This window comes from Hetaerina americana, unplaced genomic scaffold, assembly GCF_022747635.1.
Source record: "Hetaerina americana unplaced genomic scaffold, ioHetAmer1.1.p SCAF_2, whole genome shotgun sequence".
Taxonomy (NCBI): Eukaryota; Metazoa; Arthropoda; class Insecta; order Odonata; family Calopterygidae; genus Hetaerina; species Hetaerina americana.
Genome location: NW_027286763.1, coordinates 109,742,938 through 109,764,211, shown reverse-complemented (window position 1 = coordinate 109,764,211; position 21,274 = coordinate 109,742,938). Strand labels below are relative to the sequence as shown.

Here is a 21,274-nt window from a genome sequence, read left to right as displayed (position 1 = left end):
TATATTGAATGAGGCTTGCGGAGCCCCTTATGGTAAAACTGCCCTAAGGTTCCTCGAGGAAGTGGCCGGGTGCTCACAGAGAGCCCGGGACATAAGGAAACAGACGACTGTTGTCGAATGAGAAGTGACGGTGGGGTGGGAGGAGGAAGCCCTGGCAGGTGGAGGTGGAGGCGAAGAGGAGGAGGGGGGGGGGAGAAGAGGAGGGGGAGGGGGGGGCAGTGTGGTTGGTGTAATAGAGCAAGTGTGCTGGAGGAAATCAAGGTCATCTGTTGCTGTTGTTGTGCCGATTGGACCCTGGGAGTGAGTGGTGGAGCTGCTCTTCGTACCTCGATAAAAAATTTTTTATTGCCACCTTCTAGTTGAATTTTTTTCTTTCCCCAAGATTTTATCGCACCCGTTTGGTTTCACTTTACTCTTCAATTAAGTTTAAAGGGTGGAGAGGCACGTTTATCAGACAGTTTTTTGGTAATTTTTTATGTGAGTTGTGGTTCGAGAGGACATCAAAAAGACTTTATTTTTCATTGAATTTTTTAGTGTGCATGGAGTAAGGTTGAGCTGCAGTTAGGGCTACATTAAATGTGTAAGAGTGTTAATGTGTGTTAAGTGTATGTAAGTGATCTCGGGGCTGTTTGTTTTTACCTTTCGAACGTTCAATCCAGCTTCTGCATGTTCTCTTGTGAGTTAGCTTCGTCCTCATAAAGAGCACTCTGATTTACTGAAGGAAGCATCTGCCGACAGTTGTCTCGACTTGTATTTATTTCATTTGTGAAGTGCTCCAGGTGGACAAATATCACCAAATTCCTTCCAATAACCGGTTTTTACGTTTTGTAGTCCTCCACTTGGATATATATCGTTTCCGCCATCTCGGAAGAAAGTCTACAGAAGGCAGGACGACACTGCTTTCCAATCTAGTTGTCAGATACAAGAGATGAGCACCGGTAGTGGTGCTGGAGTTATCACATCGCCACCGTCATCCTCTTCAGTTTCTGCTGCCAGTATCACCAATATCAGCAGTATGAGGCATAAGGTTATTCGGCCTGCCCCCTCTGAGATTGAGTACAAGAATATGCGCTTCCTGATCACAGACCGCCCTACTGATCAGAACATTCATAATTACATCCAGGTAAATAAAAATTTATGGTTAATTCATAATTTGTTGAAAATGTGATTGATGGGCATTTAGTTTCTAGATGTTTTTGTGTGTGTTAAAGATTTTGTCCTGTCCTAGGTATTGATGTTGGAAACCTACAAAATAAACTAAAAATGGCTCATTCGTATTTCAGAAGTACGAAAGTCTGGAAGTGTCTGAGTGATAAAAAATGATCTTTGCCAGTGGTTCCATTGGCTTGTTATATATTTTAATGCTTAGTTCCAGCAGCAATACTCAGTGGATTGTGTAATGCAGGGAAGCCCACAATTTTGGAATAGATGTTGAGGTGGTATTCTCAAGAGTTTCCTCGGGTGAATACATTTCTGGTTTGCAGTCAACACTACGTGGCTGCAGTGTTAACGTAATTAATTTATGTTTCATCGCGTAACGTGCTGTAGCAGGACTTTGTTGGTTCAATTTTTTGTGTCTTATCCATGATATTCCAGTGTGAGCATTGAGAAAGGTAGCATGACGAACTCCAACATTAGTATAGAGTTTTTTGATAGGTAATCTTTTGCTGTTAGTTGTTGCCAGGATTTACCACATGATGGTGTGTGTGGTTTACGTCTGAATATCATCCCTCCCATGCCTTCAGTATTGCATTTCACAAAAACATTGATGCTCCAGCTCCAGCACTCGCCTTATTCAAAACAAGTTCTGTGTATCAGAATTGGTATTATGGGTTAAAAAGTCATTTTGTTAAGCGAAGGTGAAATGAAAACATCCTTCCCTAGCGTAGAAGATTTTTTGAATGCCTACAAGTAATAATATACTTATAATGCAAGTTATTATGGGTCTAAGCATGGTAAAAGATGATTGACTAGAATTTTATCCAAGGATTCCACATTGGCAGCAATTCCATCCCTTGTCTTAGTGATTTAATTTCTGGTTTTTTGACAGCCAAACCAAAGCCAAGCTGACCTTAATTTTTCTTAAAACTGTTTGAACCATCGGAAATGCATAAATTGTAAGGTTGAGGAAGAATCTATGTCCTGGATTGTCGTCTGGTATCTTTATTATATGTAGTAGGCAGGGATGTTACCACATTGCCTCCGTGCAATTACCACCATTGCAATCTCTGTTGGCATGTATGCATCTCCTCTTCTTATACATACATTGAATTACATTGAAATGCTGTTATTGGCAATTAAATTCAGGGTACCATTCGCCTAGCCATGTTTTGGTTGCTTTTTAAAATTTTAAATGACAATTTCATTGGAATGATTAGTGACGACATAATTTAGTGCTTTTAATTTTTCTGGGCAGTTAAATTCTCTTGTTTTTTACATTTTTCAAAGCACAGTTTTTCCACCAATTAAATTTGGAGTAATTCTCAAATGTCTAACTTTAGTACCCTCAGGAGATACGTACATTCTAAATCTTAAGTGGGTAACAATCATGTTCCTATTCTTTCAGAGTGATCACATTTTGGCATAAGATTCTTTTGCTTGTATGTTCCATTTATTCAAAAGAGATATTTATAGCTGCAAGGAGAGATTCGTTTGATGTCGTGATGTCTTGCAGTATAAATATAATTCGTCCAAACTGGGTTCATGGGGGGGGGGGGTGAATTCTAAGATTTTGTCAACATGCAAACGATACCCTGGGTGGGATGAAAATTTATTGATGGTCTACTCTTCCAAGATTGAGCGTCATCAGTTGTGTGTGTTTTTCAGAGTGGTTTGAATTAGGCATGACAAATTGTGGCAACAGTCTCTGTGAATTGATCAGCCAATGGTAAGATTGGTTTCAAAATATTTGGGTAGTTGTAAAGCAATGAAGTGCAAAATGTTAATTTGCGTGAGATACATCCGTGGATAGGTTGATATAAAACTTAAAATTGACTTATAGCGACGAAGAAGATTAATTTTGGCTGTAAATTAAAACTATATTTGTAAAACAGCAATGATTAGGCCTTGGATGCCTTTTAAGGATAAAAACAAATTTGTGAGCAATGATGGTAACATTTAGTTTCACCAAACATTAAGTGTTATTGGGTAGCCAGAAGCTTCTGATGCCAGGGATGTCTCTTCCCGATGGAAATACTGGTTTGGATGAAGGTTGATGGATGAGCCAGTGGCTTTTCTCGGGTGTTGCTCTTTCTCTCATTACCTTTATTGAATGAGCAAGTTCATAGATTGAGGAAGCTGTTCTTTGAATGTTTACATTTTAAGGTAGCAACCATATTTTTGCAATGGCTGTGATCATCTTCTAAAAATGCGTGGTGCATTTTCCATAAAAAATCACCATGGTTAGTTAATAGTCCCAGAGATCATATTAATGACAGAGCCACCATGCCCCCTACTATGTATTCACGTTAAAGATTTGTAGACTGTCGCGAGTTTGTGTGATGGCAACATTTGCCTTGACTGATTTTGCATTTTCTATTTAGTGAGCAGTGGGAATGTTTCTGGAAAAACTGTTGGCATAATCTTAAGGGTTTGTGTGTGCATGTAAAATAAAAAGTATAAGTTAACAACGAAATAATCTTCTTGGGATGTGTTTGTATCCCTGGACTATTATTTCACAGCTGACAATTTGTTTGAATGATAAACATTAAATGTTTGTAGAAAATGATTTACAGAGGGTTGTGCTAAAGCATAGTGAGGAGAATGATCATAGAAAGCAATTGGCCTATGATAATTATAATTATGGAAGTTGTGCCATGTGAGTGTCATGAACAAAACTTGCTATGTACAATATTATATAGCCTCAACTCAATCAGCATTTGGTGAGAAATTTGGGTCGACAAATCATCTCGTGGTCTTCATGGATACAAGGCATAATGGTAGACACTACTTGGGATTGATGGTCGACGAAAGACATCTAGGAATAGGAAAAGTCAGTGTCATGGGGTCACTTTGAAAACAACAATATCTGCTTGTTAACCATCAACATTAATCTTTGAGTACGCCCCACGGGTGTAGAGAAGCATGTGAGCAGATGTTTGCAAGTATTTAATTTTCGGTTTGACAGGAGGATGAGTCAACCTGGAAAACTTGCTCTTCTGGAAGCCATTTTGTTTAGGGTACAAAATGTTTGTCGTTGCAAGGCTATAATTAGAAGTCGTTCAGTGTTAATAGTTGTTTCCTATTCTTTAACTGAAAGATAAAGCCTCTTTCACATGCTTCTCTAAAAATGGCAAATTATTCACCTGTTCAATAGGCTTTGCTTTTCCCTTACACTTGTGAAATAAATTTGTTAGCCTAGATTATTTAAATGATCATGGAATCCCTAAGTAAATGAGAATATCATTTGCCCACAAGGATTAAAGGCAAGTCTCATGGGGGACCCCTAGGAATTGGAACCGTGGTTGCTTCTGTCAGAAATTCTGTTCTGGAAGTTCTTTAGCACAAGGAAGCCCTTAACAGGAAAGAGGTGTTTAATGCCTTGTTCATGGCTATTCATGAATGTTTGTGAGGGTTTTAGAACTACGTCAAATTGGATGTCACCCTGATATTTTGTATGAGCTCAACTTTGTGTAATGAGTAATATTCCACTTTTAGTATGGTACTAAATTATTTGTTGATTCATAGTATTCAAATTCCCCTGCATGATGTTTGCCCTCTTCATTTGTTTAAGGTGTTTGAACTTGGTTATAATCTTTGAAAGAGAGGGAGGGACTTCGATATTGTGACATTTTAATGATGTAAATTGCCCATGAAATTATGATGAAATTATAATGGCCAATGAAGTAATTGCACTTGGTAATTGCCCAATGTTTTATATTTAATGAGGTTTGGTGGTTTGACTGCAAGAGGCCATTGGCATATAAGTAAAGTTTTCATTGGCATAACCCATATCATTTTGAAATATGTCATTGATTAAAGTTACCTCGTGTTTTAGACTATGATGTTATAACTATAATTATTGGCCACACACAAACTTCCTAATCAAATGAACTTCCAAAATTGTTCCATATGCAGAAGTGAAGGTCCGAAACAGTAATGCGTTACTGCAATGTGTTGCATACTGGGAGAATCCATTTGAAATGTATGCCATTGATATTTATGAACTTTTAATTTTCTAAAAAATTGTCATTTCACACAACTAAGTGGTCCTATTAAAAATTGCATCATGCTTTGTGTATTATGTTAGATGACCAACCAATTTTTGATGAATACCAACCAACCAAATCTGATATCAATGTCTAAGAATGAATATCTTGCTGTGAAGAAGAGTATTTTGCATCTCAACATTTATCAAATCGTACCTCAAAAGTTTTCAGTTCCATTAAGTTTCAAGAAAGTAATAAATTAAGGAAATTTATAGATACTATGTATTAACCCCTTTTGCTTTTGTGAATGTACCTTTTCATCTTCCGTGGTGTGAAATCTTGTTTTGAAATTTTATTCATGTTATGTTCGTCCATATAAATTAATGATCCCGTTAAAGAAACGGTGGATCTAGGTATTTTTTATTACTTCTATATTTTTATTATCTAGATTATTTATTATTCCAGGGATAATGAAGGTAATGGAGACATGATTGTCCCTGTTTGAAAGGAATAGGTTCCTGGAGAGTGAGCCTCAGCAAAAGGGTTAATTCTTGACCCAATACATACTTCTTTAGTTAAAAAGTCCTGCCTTCCAATTTGTCCATTTCTGTTGCAGCATTGTGTGTTTTAATATCCATTAGTTAAGTATTCAGGTTGGCCACTTGATTGGGAAATTCACAAAAGTATGAAATTACTCTATTTCTCCCAAATATTGGATTTAATTGGGAAAATGGCCTGTTTTTCTAAAACAAAATCAATTTAGAATAATCGGCTATAATGATCATGTTAGCTGTGGGAGCACTTTGCTGTTGGAGGCCCTGCCAAAATCGATTCCGAGTTAAAACAAGACCCAACTTCGGAGATAGCAATGGTATGTGAAATTATAGGGTCTTTATCCTCAGAAAATACATATTCCAAACTTAAGGAGAAAATTTCGGGAAGTAGCCTGCATGCTCACGGGAATATAGTGAGGATTATTGATATGCCCTAATATAGCTATGTAATAGATGTTCCGAGTTAAGTTGATGGCAGACCAGTCAATATTTATTTTACCAAATTGTTATTGCTGCCGGGTAAATTAATGTTGTCTTTAATTCATTTGCAGGAATTGAAAAAGCACAAGGTGAAAGATGTTGTCAGAGTTTGTGAACCTACTTACAAAATCGAGGAACTGAGGAGCGAGGGTATTGATGTGACTGACCTGGCATTTGAAGATGGTACATCTCCTCCAGCTGAGGTGATTGCCCAACTAGGTTTCTTATTTACTTGCACATTATTAGCATTTTTTAACAAGTGCTCCTTCAGGTACAATTTGTTACTTATTTTGATTGGAAGAAGGTGGCGTCATTATCTAAATTGAGAGCCTGAGCTGAGACAGGCCTGATTTCAAAGATTGCCGTTTCGACTAGACACTTATTGATATTGTTGCGTGATGATATTGCACATTTCGGCTCTCTGATCAAATGGGATGCAACTGGAGCAAATTAGTGGATATCGATGCAGACGTTATTCATTTTGGGCTTCTAATACGAGTATGTTGCACCATCATTATTGTCAAGTTGAAGAAAGGTGCTCTCACATCATTCCATTTCTCCTAATATGAAAACATGAATAAAAGACCTGAACTAATTTGATTGGTATCAATACCTAATATTGTTTTCATATTTCTCATACTTAAGATTGCTAAGAGTGCTTAGTTTTTGTAATATTAATCATTAATTAGCATTAATCAGAGCATTAAATCATTTAGGCGTGAATGTACAAGGTATACATGATGGGATTGTTCAATGCAATACGGCAGAAGGTGTATGGCTGTATCACAATATATTGTTTTTTCTTATTTTTTTTATTTTGCAAGTCTACTATATGACTAAATGGCATTATGATATGTTTTAAGACTGACTACTGCATAGTTTATAGCTCTTGTTATATCATGTCATTGCCACCCGGCTTATCGCCTAACAGCAATGTATCCTAAATAATAATAATAATTTTTATTGCTCTTAATTTCCTGTTCAAAAGACAAAGTATTATGACCCTAATTAATCAAAATATTTGCTGATATAGTCTAGTTATCTATAGTTAATCTTTTACCATAATGTTCCTGATTGATATGATACCTTTTCATCATCTTAAATCTTTTATGAAAACATGATATTGTTTTCTTGATGTAACCCAATGACCTCTTATAATGATTAGCATGCTAGTTTAGATCACATTATTTTAAGTGTACTTCACAAAGTTCATGCTTGTCTGTAATTTATTTCACTGGTTGAGATTAATGTTGTTGTTGGTCATTGTTCTTGGTATGTAAGTTGTATGTCAACATTATTGTGTCCATCACATGCTACACAGAACAACTGAATATGTACATTACGCAAAGCAGGGTGGTGCATTTGTACAGCATAATTCTTATCGTGATTGGTCTTAATTTCTATGCTGCATAGGATTATCAAAAGTGGATTCATTATTGCATTTTCATGGCCCGTTCAATGAGCCATTGAAGTAAATATTTCCTAATGGAAAACTTACGTTTTGGTAGGTGGTTGAGGAGTGGTTTGAGCTACTCAAGCGTCGTTTCCGAGAATCGGCTGATTCCTGTGTGGCGGTCCACTGCGTAGCTGGTCTAGGTCGGGCTCCTGTGTTGGTTGCTTTGGCACTGGTGGAACTGGGGATGAAATACGAAGATGCTGTGGAGCTAATTCGAGAGTAAGCTTAAGAAGGGTGGTCTCTTTGTGTGTCTGGCTGTGAAACGTCTTGCTATCCTAAGTTGAAGGTGGTGAAGTGAGCAAGTCGGCTTGTTGCACTGATGCACGATCAATTTACTGTGTTTCAGGAAGCGGCGTGGTGCTATAAATGCAAAGCAGCTGTCCTTCTTGGAGAAATACCGTCCCAAATCCCGCCTCAAGATAAAAAATGGGCACAAGAATTCATGCTGCCTTCAGTAATGAGGCATTGCAATAGAAGAGAAGCCAAGTGCATTTCGGCCAACTGCACTCCATTATTTGGTTCGTCCATTGATTTCAAGCAGGATATTTAGTGACGGACACAAAAGCGTAGCTCACCTTTGAATCTGGTCTTTTTGTAAATCTGAATTTTTCTTGAGCGAACGGTATGCCACCATAAGTTTCAATAGGTTGATACTTCATAGCAATTTTGCTTAATTAAAGTGTATCAGTGTAGTATAAATTAAGTAAATTTATGTTTAAAGGTGATGCTTTTTACCAATACCAAAACCCCTAAAAAAATGTTTCTCGTGATGCTTTCTGTTGCCTTCTTTTTAGTGTTCGCCTCTTTTCCACTTCTGCCAGTAGGGAATCATAAATCTACAAAATTGAGTCGGTTACCCGCTGCACATTATTTCGTGCTGTTGTTGGCATTTGTTCTCATCCTTTGCTATAATTCTTTGTGTAATTCTGAGGTAGTCACTATGCCATTTGAATGCAATTTTTCAGTCTGCCAACAGGTTGTTGGAGATGATTTTTCCTTTCGTTTACATTGAAAGTACTTGTAAATAACTTTAGTTATAATCTCAAGTTCTTGGATAGATTTATTGACTCTTGATTGTTTGAGACAAAGGTGGTGGCATGCTTTTAACTTTAAGGACCATTTTCTGGACAAAAAAAATCCTTAATCACTATTATGCAAAAAAAGCTTTAATTTTTGTGCATTATGTATATTGGTTTAAATGCCATGAGACAGCAGTCAAGAGACAATGAAATAGGAGTTTTAAATGGTATTGCAATTAATTCATGCCTTATGGATTTTTTTTCTAATGGAAGCAAATGAAATTGGATGGTATTTAAAATAAAAATGTGACCAACATGGCTAAAGTGTAAAGATGATGTTTTGAAAGATGGATTGTGCAGACCGTCTTCCTTGTCAAAATTACCCCATTTCTTTGATACTCTTCTCATCTACAATTATGGAGAAACTGATCAACTAATTGCCATTTTAAATGTCAAATGCAAATTAAAATACCTTTCCATTTAATATTCTTTCCCAAAATTATTTTTGTTTAATCCCATGAATACCCTTTACCTGTCTGTCTGTGCTCTCGTCAAAAGCACATCAATGAAGGAATTTGGAGATATATTCCCCCCATGCGTAAGTATGCCCACGACTGTTTTGGATTAATTGTGAATTTGATTATTTGTAAATTTTGGCTATTGCTGCTTGGACTTTTTATTTTTTTCTCTCTCTTTGAAGCTTTCCCTCCAAAGTCATTATTTTTACATGTTCGTCGTTTAATCTTTTATTTTTTTCCTCCTGCTTTGCTTTGTGTGTGTTTCAGTTCATCCCAGGTGTCCATTATTGAACTTTTTTTGTAATTAGATATAGTGTGATGTTCATATCTTAATTTAAAATATAACATTTGATATACCATTATATTACCTACCAATTTTTATTTTTTAGAATTTTGTCATGGCAATCCTTTTGTATGACTTAAAAGTTGTTACCAGTGTTTAGTGAAAGCTGTAATTTATTATTATTGTGTTGTCTAATTGTGCTCATGCAGTAGACACTTCTTTCTAAGTCAGTCATTGGATAAGATTGCTGTTAGAACTGGCTGAACTGGCCATGCTGTGTAAATAACTATCACCAATACGTGTTCAGGATAATAATAATAAGCCAACAATGATGTGTAAGACTCCAATTTTATGCCATTGAAAAAGTATTGACCACCCAGGTGGGTCCGATCGCATCAGTCAATTTGAGCCTCACCCATAACATTTCATTTTGGTGCTTCAGCCTCTTCCATTTGCCATGGGGCCTAGATCTATCTATATATATATATATATCGGCATGTGGATGCCAATGTGTGCCCTTTTGTGAATCACATCAATTTCAATGCCACAATGAATACATGCACGCCTAAGTTATTGTGGTCAAAATAAAAAGGTCGGCTACTAATTTTGGCTGTGATTTGGAAACTTGTCACTATTATTTCTGTACCAATTTCGCCCCCGTGGGTTTCCATTTTCAGCTTCGGTGTACTTAAAGAATTTGAAGAGCATTGGTTCACTTGAAACGCCATTTGTAATGTTGATTCAAATCTGTCTTCTCTCTTTAAAGTCTTAGGAAAATAGTTATTTTTATGTGCATTACACTGGGGCATGTTTGTGTACATGAAATTACTTTTTGAGACATTGTGATGTTGATGAACGTAAAAGATTACCATCTCAACACTTAAAAGTGTATCAGGAACATTGTTTCATTTCCCTGTTTTGAAATTCGCCTTTTTCACTGTTATGTCATGAACTTTTGCATTAAATTATAACAAAACTATGCTTAGAAGTAAATATTTGCAACAGTAGCAAGTAGTCGCAGTTACCAATGCTTGGATTGTTGGGTAATTTTAGTACTTTCATTTTACATGTTCATTTTTTAATGGTTGTTATTACAGTGAATTTGGATATTCTTTGCGTATTAAGGTTATTGTAGATCTTGCTTTTACATGTGTTAGACTCTTCATTCGCCCTTAATATTTAGATTTCAGAGCGACTATTATTATAATTTCACTTTACTTTGGCCCAAAAAAAAATGGTATTTTATTTCACGCTTGTTAACTTTGGTTGTAACAGTAGCAATGCTCTCTTCGGAGAAGTCAAAAGTTAAATGAAAAATTAATCTTTTTCATTGGAGCTTGGTGAAATTAAAGTAACTTCAAGGTTGCTTTTAATGGTGGTTGATTTCATTGTGAATTTTAATTTTCAAAACCCATGTTCTTGCATGTCTGCAAACAATTTATTAAATATGAATGTGATGTTTTCAGCACTATATTTTGTTGAATCTAAGTCAGCCGTATAAAAAATTTTGTGATACAAAAGTTATATGCCTAAGTATGCTTCCTCAGTCTTTAATTTTGAGCAATTATGATGAATGTGCAATTAGATGTAAAAAGAGCATTCTCAAATGAAATGAAAGCAATTCTTCACAGAACATGAATGAATAATCATTAATTCACTATCTGTCTCATTAAATTGCAAGGCAATTAATTTGTTTCTATTTTATGCCATTCCCATGCTCATCGGTAATTTTTGTCATTGTAGTAAATATTAAGATAGACTAATATTAGCTAAATAAATCTGTTATTTGGAATCGCTAAGAATTTTTGTTTTTCATGGATGTGCATACCCCAATCACTTTAATTCTGGTGACTCCTTTAATTAATTGTGATCACCAAACAGTCAATTCTTGGTTACAGTTTGACTCAGTGAAAATTATATTGACTCGCCAATATTATTCAGATATTTAAAAGTCATTTTTTTAATAATTGGAGTTGGACAGTGCTTATGCTTGTATTTTTTGTAATCTGTAACATTTCCATTTGTTTTGTCTTGAGGCTTAAAATGATTCTTCTGTCAAATGTTTGATTGAAAGTGTAATATAAGTCATGAATTTGAAACATGTGGATTCATTGATTCTCAGTTTGTTCTTGTGTACCGTACATTTAATTGTCAACTATGTTTTATACTTATCATATTTGTCCAGTCTTAAAGTTTATCAGGATTCATAGATATTCGTGCCATAAGGAGTATTTCACAAAAAGTTAAACGGAGATCTGATTTTTGCATCAGTTCAGGTGTGGGAGTGTGACTTCATTGGACCATTGTGATCTAAAAATTAAATTGGCAAATTCAGTGCAGAATGAAGTTTTTAGCTGGTTTAATTGATGAGCTGTATGCTTGAGACGGGCGATTGTGGAAATCAGCCCTTGAGGAATCGGACTGTAGCGCCAACACGTGATGCGCACAATGTTTCAAACATATTATGTTTTGGAATATAATTTTCAGCCGTTTGGACACATGTCTTTGTGCCTTTTTGAAGTTTTGGATTGTGATGTTCAGGGATGCCATGTATTTGGACGAAATATTTTTCTTCCTTGTGCAATTGGATCTGGCAATTTGATAGGTGAAATTAGATGCAGTTATAGTGGATTCTCTCTCTCAACGAGGTTATAAATTTTCTTCCGTCATTGAGTTATTACTTTAATACCCTTGAAAAATTTGTGGAATTTAATGCCACTTGATCCAAAGATAATTGCCAGCTAAATACTTTGTTGTGTTATCTATTTGAGGGCATGTAGGTCAATATTTATTGGGATGGATGAAGGCACTTGTTGTGTTGCATTTTCTGCTCTAGGGAATGTCAAGCTGATGTGCATGGTGGCATTGGATCAGTGGGTGCCAACATAAAATTTTGCTTTGTGTGCATTGGAAGAACTTTCGTGTATGTTTGTTAAATGTTTCTCTTGTGCTGTTTTATGGGACCAGGTAAACCATTATTCTTATGCATGAATTAGGATCCTTCCAAATGAAGAGGCTTGTCATAATTTCAACCTGAATATTTGAAGGGTAAACTAACGAAGTCTAATTGATTGGATAAAGAGGGACATGTTGAGTGGGTGGAGCATGGAGAAGGGTATTACAGGAAGGGGGGAGAATGTTGTGCTGGTGAGAAAGGATAGGGCACCACGAAAACTGGTGTGATGTGTGACGAACTGGTGAATAGAATATGACAAGCAAGAAGCTGATGCAAAATGAAAGTGTTATAGGCTGGGGAAAGTCCACGAGGGCTGCCCAGAAAGTAATCCCCATTACGCTTTAAAAAATACACTGGAATAGATGCTGAAAATTTATTATTTTCATCTCAAAACTACATTTCTTTACTATTTAATAGATATTCGCTCAACGGATTCGAATATTAGTCATATCTCTGAACTACTTGACAAATTCATTCAGAAGAAAATTCGGCCCTCTGAGGTCACAGCCAAACGATGATGGCATCTTGAAGATCACCATCGAGATGATCACAGACAGGTGGCCGGCCACTTCTTGGACATTATCACGGACATTTATGTTCACTCTTGAACCAAATACAACACTGAAGCACTTCACTAGTGTCACTCATCACATTCGGTTGTACAGAGCACAAATTTCTCGATTAATGTCAGCAGCTTGAGAAGTATTTTTATCTGTACAAACATTATCACTGAAAAAACTTAACATTTGGTAGGATTTTTTCCATTGTGTTGTTCTTTTTGACTCGTTATGTAAAGAAACTACAAGCTAATAACTTTCCAACCTCTACAGCTTGAGGCTTACTGAGGTACTAGGTGCCTCAATACAGTAACCATTCAACTCCCTCTGCTAATTCTCGCACTTAGCAAAAACCAAGGTCACTGTCTGGGTAGCCCTTGTTGTTGTTCAATAATATTTAAAACTATTTAATTTGTTTACTTCCTGTCATGACGAATAGACTCTAATGGGATATCATATGAAAATGCATCATTTTATGCAAATCGGTTCATTTATTTCAAATATTTTGAAGTTAAAAATGTGAATAGGCTGAAATCCTTTCTATGCCCTCCTTATTAGGAAAATTAAAGGTGAGATTCACAATTTAGGTATAGTAGTTAAATGCTTCAGGATTTGGGGAAAGTAACTCTTCATCTAAAAATTTAGACTGGGATTCCATGGAGCAATGAAAACAGTTGCTGTATGTCTTTCTGTGGAAGCTAACCACTCATGTCAGTCATCCTATGCCATTATTAAATTGCAATTGTGAAAAGTACCCGATAGTTTCACCTACATTTAATCAGTAAAAAGTTAATGTTATTCTTTTGACTTTATATTGTATGTGGCCAACAAACATTTTGGAACCATTTGGTTTGCTCTCAAGTGCAAAGCACCAAGCTTAGTGTTTGGAATTATGTACACACAGGAGTGAATTAAATGAAAACATTTTCATGGATTACAATTTTTGGCTGGTTCTTCGCATTGTGAAGAAATGAATGCAAGACATGGTTGTCAAGGAATAGTAATTAATCATAGCTGGGAAACATTCTTCATGCATCAATGTTGATTGATAAAATTGAAATGTTTTGTACAAAGTTAATTCCAAATTGAGGATATCCATGTACATTTAAGTCGTGTCTTTAATCAATCCAATTAGCATCAATATTGTACATATGCTTCCTAAGTCATGGGATAATATTATTGGTACATCCATTGAATGCATGGACTTCCCCTCGCCTTAATTTATTTGATGTGCATCTGTAGGATTATAAGTGCTGGGCTTTGGTTTAAAAATGGAAGTTGAGCGTATAATACAACCCAGTAGAATTAATTTAACTGTTTCACTATGGCTGCTCTCCTTGTTTAATGTTCACATTAACAATGGATGAGGGTTGCATTTTTTTTTAAATGGGAAGTACAATTTCAGAATCAAGTTAGACCCATCGCTATTCCACTGGGTGGGTTTTTCTGTGCCAACTCCCTGATCAATGTTCATGTTCACTTACTGCTAAGATTTCATATCCAGGTTTTGCTTCTAGAAATTATTTTTTGTGGAACATTTCCGGTTGTGGTGTTTATGGCTCTAGTTACCCTGCTCAAATGGTCTAGGTTAGATCCGGAAATTCGTTATGTTGTATTACACAAAGTTTGGAGAATCCTGATTCTGTTTTCCACCACATTGTTAAAATTTACTTGCACATTTAATCAAGATCCGTGATCTTGACTAAATATTCAAGCAGAACCACCTATGAACTTTGGAGTTCATATTGTAACTAAGTGAAATTTATGCAACATTGGGCTTAGTGTCCTGTAATCTGTATGCTACAAATGAAACCAGCGTTCCGGGTGAACACTGATTCATTGCTCAAATGATGCTCTTAAAGTGATGACATTAGAATCTTGTAATAAAGGTATGCAGTTAGGACTTCACTTGGTGGATAGTTAGTAGAAGTTTGTTTCATAGTAATCCAATTGAATTTAGATTAAAAAACCGAAACATGCGCCAAAAATATGATAATCTCTCCTTTAGTAAAATTATTTTATCCAGTGGTTAAATTTTTTCAATGTTGCAATCTTGGCCAGTTTTAATCGCTACCTATAATATTTCTGGAATCATTTAAGACGTCGAACAATGGCTCCACTGTTAAGGATGGAAGGTTTTTTGTTCTATTAATAACATTAATTATATTCTATTTATTAACGCCCGTTAATTGACTTCTCCGTTGTTTGTTGTTGTTTTCCGTTCCTCCCGCACTCGGATAGGACGTCTACTAATTGTAGCCATTCTAGAGGAAGTTTTTTTATATTTGCCTGCAAAGAATGGGCCGTATTTGTTCACTGTTGCCAGCAGTGTGGGCAGGTGCCAGAATTGGAGAGGAGGGGTGGTGTAGTGTGAGGATAGGTCACAGCTAATGAGAGAAATTGAAAGGAGAAAGTATCTCCGTACTTGCGTGAAAAACTCTTTTTTTCACTACCTCAAGCGATCCGTGGCGTCGGAGCTGCTGACTGATGCAGCTATGACATCGCGCCGTCGGAAGGAGGCATGAGGCCAGCTTCCAGTATCCACTGGAGTCATACGGTACGTTTCGAACGGATTGACGCTCCCAGTAAAGGAAGCACTTCCTGTAAATTCATGTACATCTACATAATACCCCGCAAGCCGCCCCAAGGGCGTGTAGCGGGGAGTGTTAGGTCACCACCCGTAAAGAGGAATAATACCACGTGTAAAATCAACAACATTAAAAATTACACCCACAGCGGCGTACACACTCTTACAAAAATCCCTTCATGCAAACACATAAACCAACAAACAACTGCACCCCAGGATGCAGCATGAAATCCATCCAACAACCTCAAGCCGGAATATGAAAAGTAAGAAGGCGAAACTCCACCACCACATGAATATGCAATACGCTCTCCTCCCCAATTATAAAGTTAGGGAATGTGACCCAAGCGCTGCAGGTAGCGGGAGCCCCCCCGCGGGGAGAGACGAGGATTGGAAGAAAGCTTATATGTGGACAGAGCAGGCAATACTGTAAAGAGCACTTCATTATTTAAAGGCATTCTAATCAGGTCATGCGGAAAGAATGGGTTTTGACAACAAAACATGCAAAGTCAGTAAGAGTGCATGAATTTAAGTAGAACTAATTATTCCCTAGATGCTGAGGGTGGCAAGTGGAATTTTTGCTGACTATAACCCTGCAGTTGCTATCCCGTATCGTCCGTGGGAAGGAGTCCTTGAGTCTGCTAGTTCTGGTAACTATTTCCCGAATTTTATATCCATGATCCAAGTAACCAATGTATGTAGGAGTACGAATAATTTGCGAGACCTCGGTGCTGAAACATGCGGATCTGAATTTATTTAATAATTTCAATATTGCATTGAATCGTCTCTCTTCTAATGATTCCCACCCCAACTCAATAAGCATTTCAGTGACGCTTTTCGTTTTATCGTAAGAATTTTTAACAAAACGGGCTGCCCGGCGTTGAACCTTCTCAATTTCCGAATGAGGCCTTTTTCACTCGGATCCCACACGCTACATGCGTATTCTAAATGAGGCCTTACAAGAGCGTGGTAACAACGTTCCTTGACCTTCGAGTCACTTTTGCCCACAATGCGTCTAATAAATCCCAATTTTTTATATGTTTGACCGCAGACTAAACTCATGTTACTAACTCCCCTTTCCCGAGTGCTTCATTGCTGGAAGGACTTCATGATGCATATGCCATTTTTCAGAGTGCCTTTTTCGAAAAAATTAGTGTGTGGGGCGTCAAAGAGCCAACAGGTAACCAAAGCCCCTCTTCCCGATAAAACGAGAGGAGTCCTCGCGACCACTGGATGTCACAATCGCATCACAGAGTACATTTGATTTGGGTAGGTAGTTTAGAAAGATCAACTAAATCACGATTGGATTTCCAAGGATTGCTTTTTAAGCTACAATGTATCGCTTGCAATTTTTACGGCACACAGGTGGACCCACACCGGCTTTCATGGTTCAGGTGACCGCTTCGCTGACCCCCTTGTGAAATTCAATTTCTCAGTCCAGCTTGCTACGATTCGCGCATTCAGTGGTCATCCTTTAACCATCGGTTCTTTTCCTTCGCCCTCAAAGAGAACAATGGATCGCTCAATTGGTGAGTTGAAAGGCGTCTTGGAAAGTAGTGAATGCACGAAGCCCGAGTGGCAGTGCACTGAATTGCACCCTGGAACACGGCATTATTGCCTTTGCATTATTTTACGCTCTTTATCTTGTCGCTTTTTTTAACCCAGTTTATTCAGTTAAAGGAGGCTGTCTCTTCGGTCTTTCTCTTTCCTCTCCTAAACTATATTCAGCATTAAAAAATCCATTCCAGTATATTCTAAATTGAACGTAGTCTCTGTTTGCGAGACAGAACAGTCTCTTGCTGCACGGCGAAGTAGCTTGGTTCCAACTGACTGCGTCCTATTCATCTTCAACATTTACTTGCCATCGTGGTGGTAAGGAACGATTACCTAGCCACCTGCTGTTAGTTTTTCGCAATTTAAAATTGTCATTCATTTGGATTAAGTTACCATTTTTGAAGTAAACTCCGTTGTTCCAGGTGTAACTCTCTGCCCATGGTTATCTTCCACCATTTTACCATATTTGCACAATTGCGACCGGTTTCGCCTTAATAAGACATCTTGCAACTTTCCGAAGCGTGCGTCTAAAATTGCGGGAATGAGGGGCAATGGATGAGAATGCCGGGTCGGAGGCGTACCTAAGGAGCAATCTAGGAGAGGCGGGAGGTGAGGTAATCGTTGGATGACGTAAGGTTTTGCGTCGCGAGAAGCATGTATGTGTGGGAGGCTAATGGGTGCGAGTATGAGCTCTCAACTGCGCATTGAGAGGATTGCCTTGTCCAGTAAATTGGTGACAGACAGTAAATATCGAACTGACAGTGGTTAAATAATCTGTTAAAGCCTGCCGTCCTACCCCTTCTTCCTGTTTTACGTTTTAGAATACTTGAAAGCAACCTCTTCACTCATTACTCCCACATCTTTCTCTCTGAGGTACGAACGAGTGCAAGTGGCGATTTCGGCAAGAAGCGTTATTATGGAAGGGGAATGAATGGATCGCCCACTTAGTTTAAACGTATTGCATAGTGAATCGTCATAATTTTACTCCACTAGGCTGGATAAAACTCGATCAATGGAGCTACTAGGACCTTGATGCAATAGAGAAGGATAGCTTTGACTTCCCCACTCTTTCAATGCTTTGAATCGTGTTCGTTTTTTCCCTCACGATTAATTCACGTGGTTCCTCAAAAAATCCATTTACATGCCGTGACACCTTATTTTGAAAAAAGAAGAATTTTTGCTTGATGAAGATTTGAATATGAAATGATTTTGGAGAGATAGTGATGATAATTGGTCCTGTGCCGAGTTCAGTTGTCATGTGGAGCGCCTCGAAGTATAGGCATACTCAAGGCAGCTTGCTGCACTTGCAAATTCCATGATAGAAGTCAACAGGGGGTTCCAATAAAGCCCTAGCCACTCATAAAATAAATATTCTGCATGTCTCTTTCTTCTTTTCATTTCCAATGTACGCTGCACATCAGGGACACAGTCGCGGAGGTAATGGGTTTCAACGACCCTCAGATTTAAATTAAAGTCTGGGTTTTATAGAACAACTACCATGAAATAATGCAAATAAAGAGGGCTAATTAAGAGGTCTGTTCAAAAAGGATCGCGACTTTCGTGTTTTTTTCAAAAATTATTTATTAATTCATGAATATCTATTTTGTCCCCTTCAAAGTAATCCCCATTGGATATTATACACTTGTGTCAACGTTTTTTCCAATCCTCGAAGCACTTCAAAAAATAATTTTTTGTGATCTTGTTAAGCTCCTCCTTCGATACAGTTTTCATTTCATCAACCGTTGCGTAGCGTCGTCCTTTCATAGGCCTCTTCAGTTTCGGGAACAAGAAAATGTCTCTGGGGGCCAGATCTGGGGAATACGGTGGCTGCAGGTTCATTAGTGTGTTGTTCTTGCCCAAAAACTCACGCACAAGAACCGATGTATGAGCTGGGGCGTTGCCATGGCGCAAAAGCCAATTTTTCTTCTTCCACAAATCCGGACGATTGTGGCGGGTTTCTTCGCGCAAATTGCGCAGAACATTTTGCACCACCAATGAACGTTTTTTCGGTCCAAGGTAGCTTCTCCATATGCTACAGTCAGCATTCGGAATGCGTCCGCGCCCTTAATTTCGTTTTCCCACAAAATTTTATATAGATTCTTGGATCCATTTTTTGGAACAGGCAAAAATCGAAGACAAGCCAAAACACGTTCAAGCAAAACAGCTGTCAACAATTAACTGAACATTCAAAATGGCCGAAATTTTCGGCATAAGTGAGAGACATAAGTACCAACATAACTTCACAAAAAAATTGCAATTCAAATATATGTATCCCGCGAAAAAACGAAATTCGCGATACTTTTTGAACATACCTCGTAGATATTCCCAGCATCCCGCCGTCCACTACTGGTTGAAATCCTGCTTCCACCACTGCAAGTCTGTAGTAAATGGGTATCGATCGACCGAAACAATTGAGCGTCTGGTATGAAGTGCGCATCACAACAAAAATATTTGGAAAAAAACTGTACCTTCTGAAAACGTTCGTATTTTTCCAGCTTTTGGAGCGGCGGAGGCTCGGGCACCAGACCACCGCGGCCCACTTCCGACTGCCGTATCTCGTTTATCGGGACAAGATTCCATCGACTTGAAAATTTGAGCTCGAATTGATGATTTTAGTAAATTTCGAAAGCTAAGGTTAGGATAATAATTCATGAAATACGTGAAATTTTTATATTTCAAAGTGCGGGACGGGGAAAATTATTTTCTTGAAAAAATATGTTAGTGGATGTAATCTGAAGATTTATCGATGTCTTTACAATCAGTGCGTCCGTAATATCGGCGGAGCTGAATTTAAAGAAATTTGGATTCGTGGAATAATTTACGGGGGAAATGTTAGAATGTAAATATTTTGAGGATAAGCTATTTATGCCTCATAACGAATGTCTGAAAAATCGAAAATTCTGCGGAGAAAGAATTAATTCCTGAATTGAAATTCAAAAGAAATTGAATGAAATCAAATTGATTGAATTATTCGTTGAAATTGTTATGAGTGTACACAGCCATTGTTGTCTTTATCTTTCCTTCGGTAATTTCTAGTTCAGGGTCAGGGATTCAATATAGTGTACCTGTTGCGGGCAAATTACTCTTGAGTAATTTATAATTTTAGCGTAAATTGATTCTGATTACTAATTTTATGTGTTCCTGTTGCGTCCATATTAGCTAATTTTATCTTTTTCTCTCTTTGTGGATTTTTCAGCGATGTTCTGTTCAATTATTTATCCTAGGCATTTGAATTTGGCAGATTAAATATTTGACCATATTTAGTTTTCATTCTTTTAGGTTCTGTCATATTTTTCGTTTTCCCCAAAGCATATTGTGAACTTAATTTTTCAACTTCAGTTGCTCGAACTGTTTAACTGCTATTTTTACTGAATCTGACACGATTTATTTGTCATCCGCTAAGGTAGTCTTTGACAAATTGGCTCTAATGTACACTAATCTTATTCTCTCATTCACTTCTTTTTATTCAATTGACTTACTCAGTTCTCTTACGAAGTTTTCATGAGCGTAGTTGAAGATTATTGGCGGAACAACCGTCTCCTAGTGAAACAGAAGTCACCTCTGTGAAACTGTCTCCTAGTGAAACCTCTGTTTCACTCGGAGACGGTTTGTCTGCCTTGAAATTTTACCCCTACACTTCACTTTCGAGTGGGTTTGTGTTAGTATTTTCCTAATTTAAGTTATTAATGTAGGCCTATTCCCTTGTGGTATAAATGAAAATTTTCAATGTGCCTTAAATCTTCCTTAAAATTTTAAGTTTCCTTTATTAGATATAAATTACACTAATTATTTTAATCACCCTTAAATTTTTCTTACGTTTTTGCGATTCTCCGAAAACTGATATTGACCCCTTAAGCCCTAATCAAGAGAATCTGCAGCACATTACAGCTCAGATTCCACTACCATGGACCTAGGTCACTCACCTGGGGACCAGTTACCGTTATGGTATTTTTTTGTCAATGGTTTAATGCATTTCCTCCTCATTAATAAACCTTTCCTCCTCATTTCCTCCTCATTAATAAACTTAGTCAGCGTTTTAACGTTCATGGAAACTTTCTCAAATTATTGACCAGCTTTCTTTCGAATAGAAATCAGCGAGTAATACTATCTGGCGCCTCATCTCCTAGGTCCTCTGTGACATCTGGAGTTCCTCAAGCTAGTATTCT

General features: G+C 37.4%; 1 protein-coding gene across 1 annotated transcript; it reads left to right on the top strand.

Annotated features, from left to right (window-relative positions):
- The first annotated feature begins 202 nt into the window (after positions 1-202).
- PRL-1 (PRL-1 phosphatase) lies at positions 203-11,249 on the top strand. Its single transcript, XM_071585937.1, has 4 exons — positions 203-1,123; positions 6,253-6,384; positions 7,690-7,856; positions 7,984-11,249. The coding sequence occupies exons 1-4, from the start codon at positions 929-931 to the stop codon at positions 8,093-8,095; spliced, it is 606 nt and encodes a 201-aa protein (XP_071442038.1). The 5' UTR covers positions 203-928; the 3' UTR covers positions 8,096-11,249.
- The last annotated feature ends 10,025 nt before the right edge of the window (positions 11,250-21,274 follow it).

Coding starts and splice junctions, on each gene's coding strand:
- PRL-1 (XM_071585937.1), top strand. CDS start 929: ATGAGCACCGGTAGTGGTGCTGGAGTTATCACATCGCCACCGTCATCC. Junction 1,124..6,252: donor ACATTCATAATTACATCCAG/GTAAATAAAAAT, acceptor ATTCATTTGCAG/GAATTGAAAAAGCACAAGGT. Junction 6,385..7,689: donor GTACATCTCCTCCAGCTGAG/GTGATTGCCCAA, acceptor ACGTTTTGGTAG/GTGGTTGAGGAGTGGTTTGA.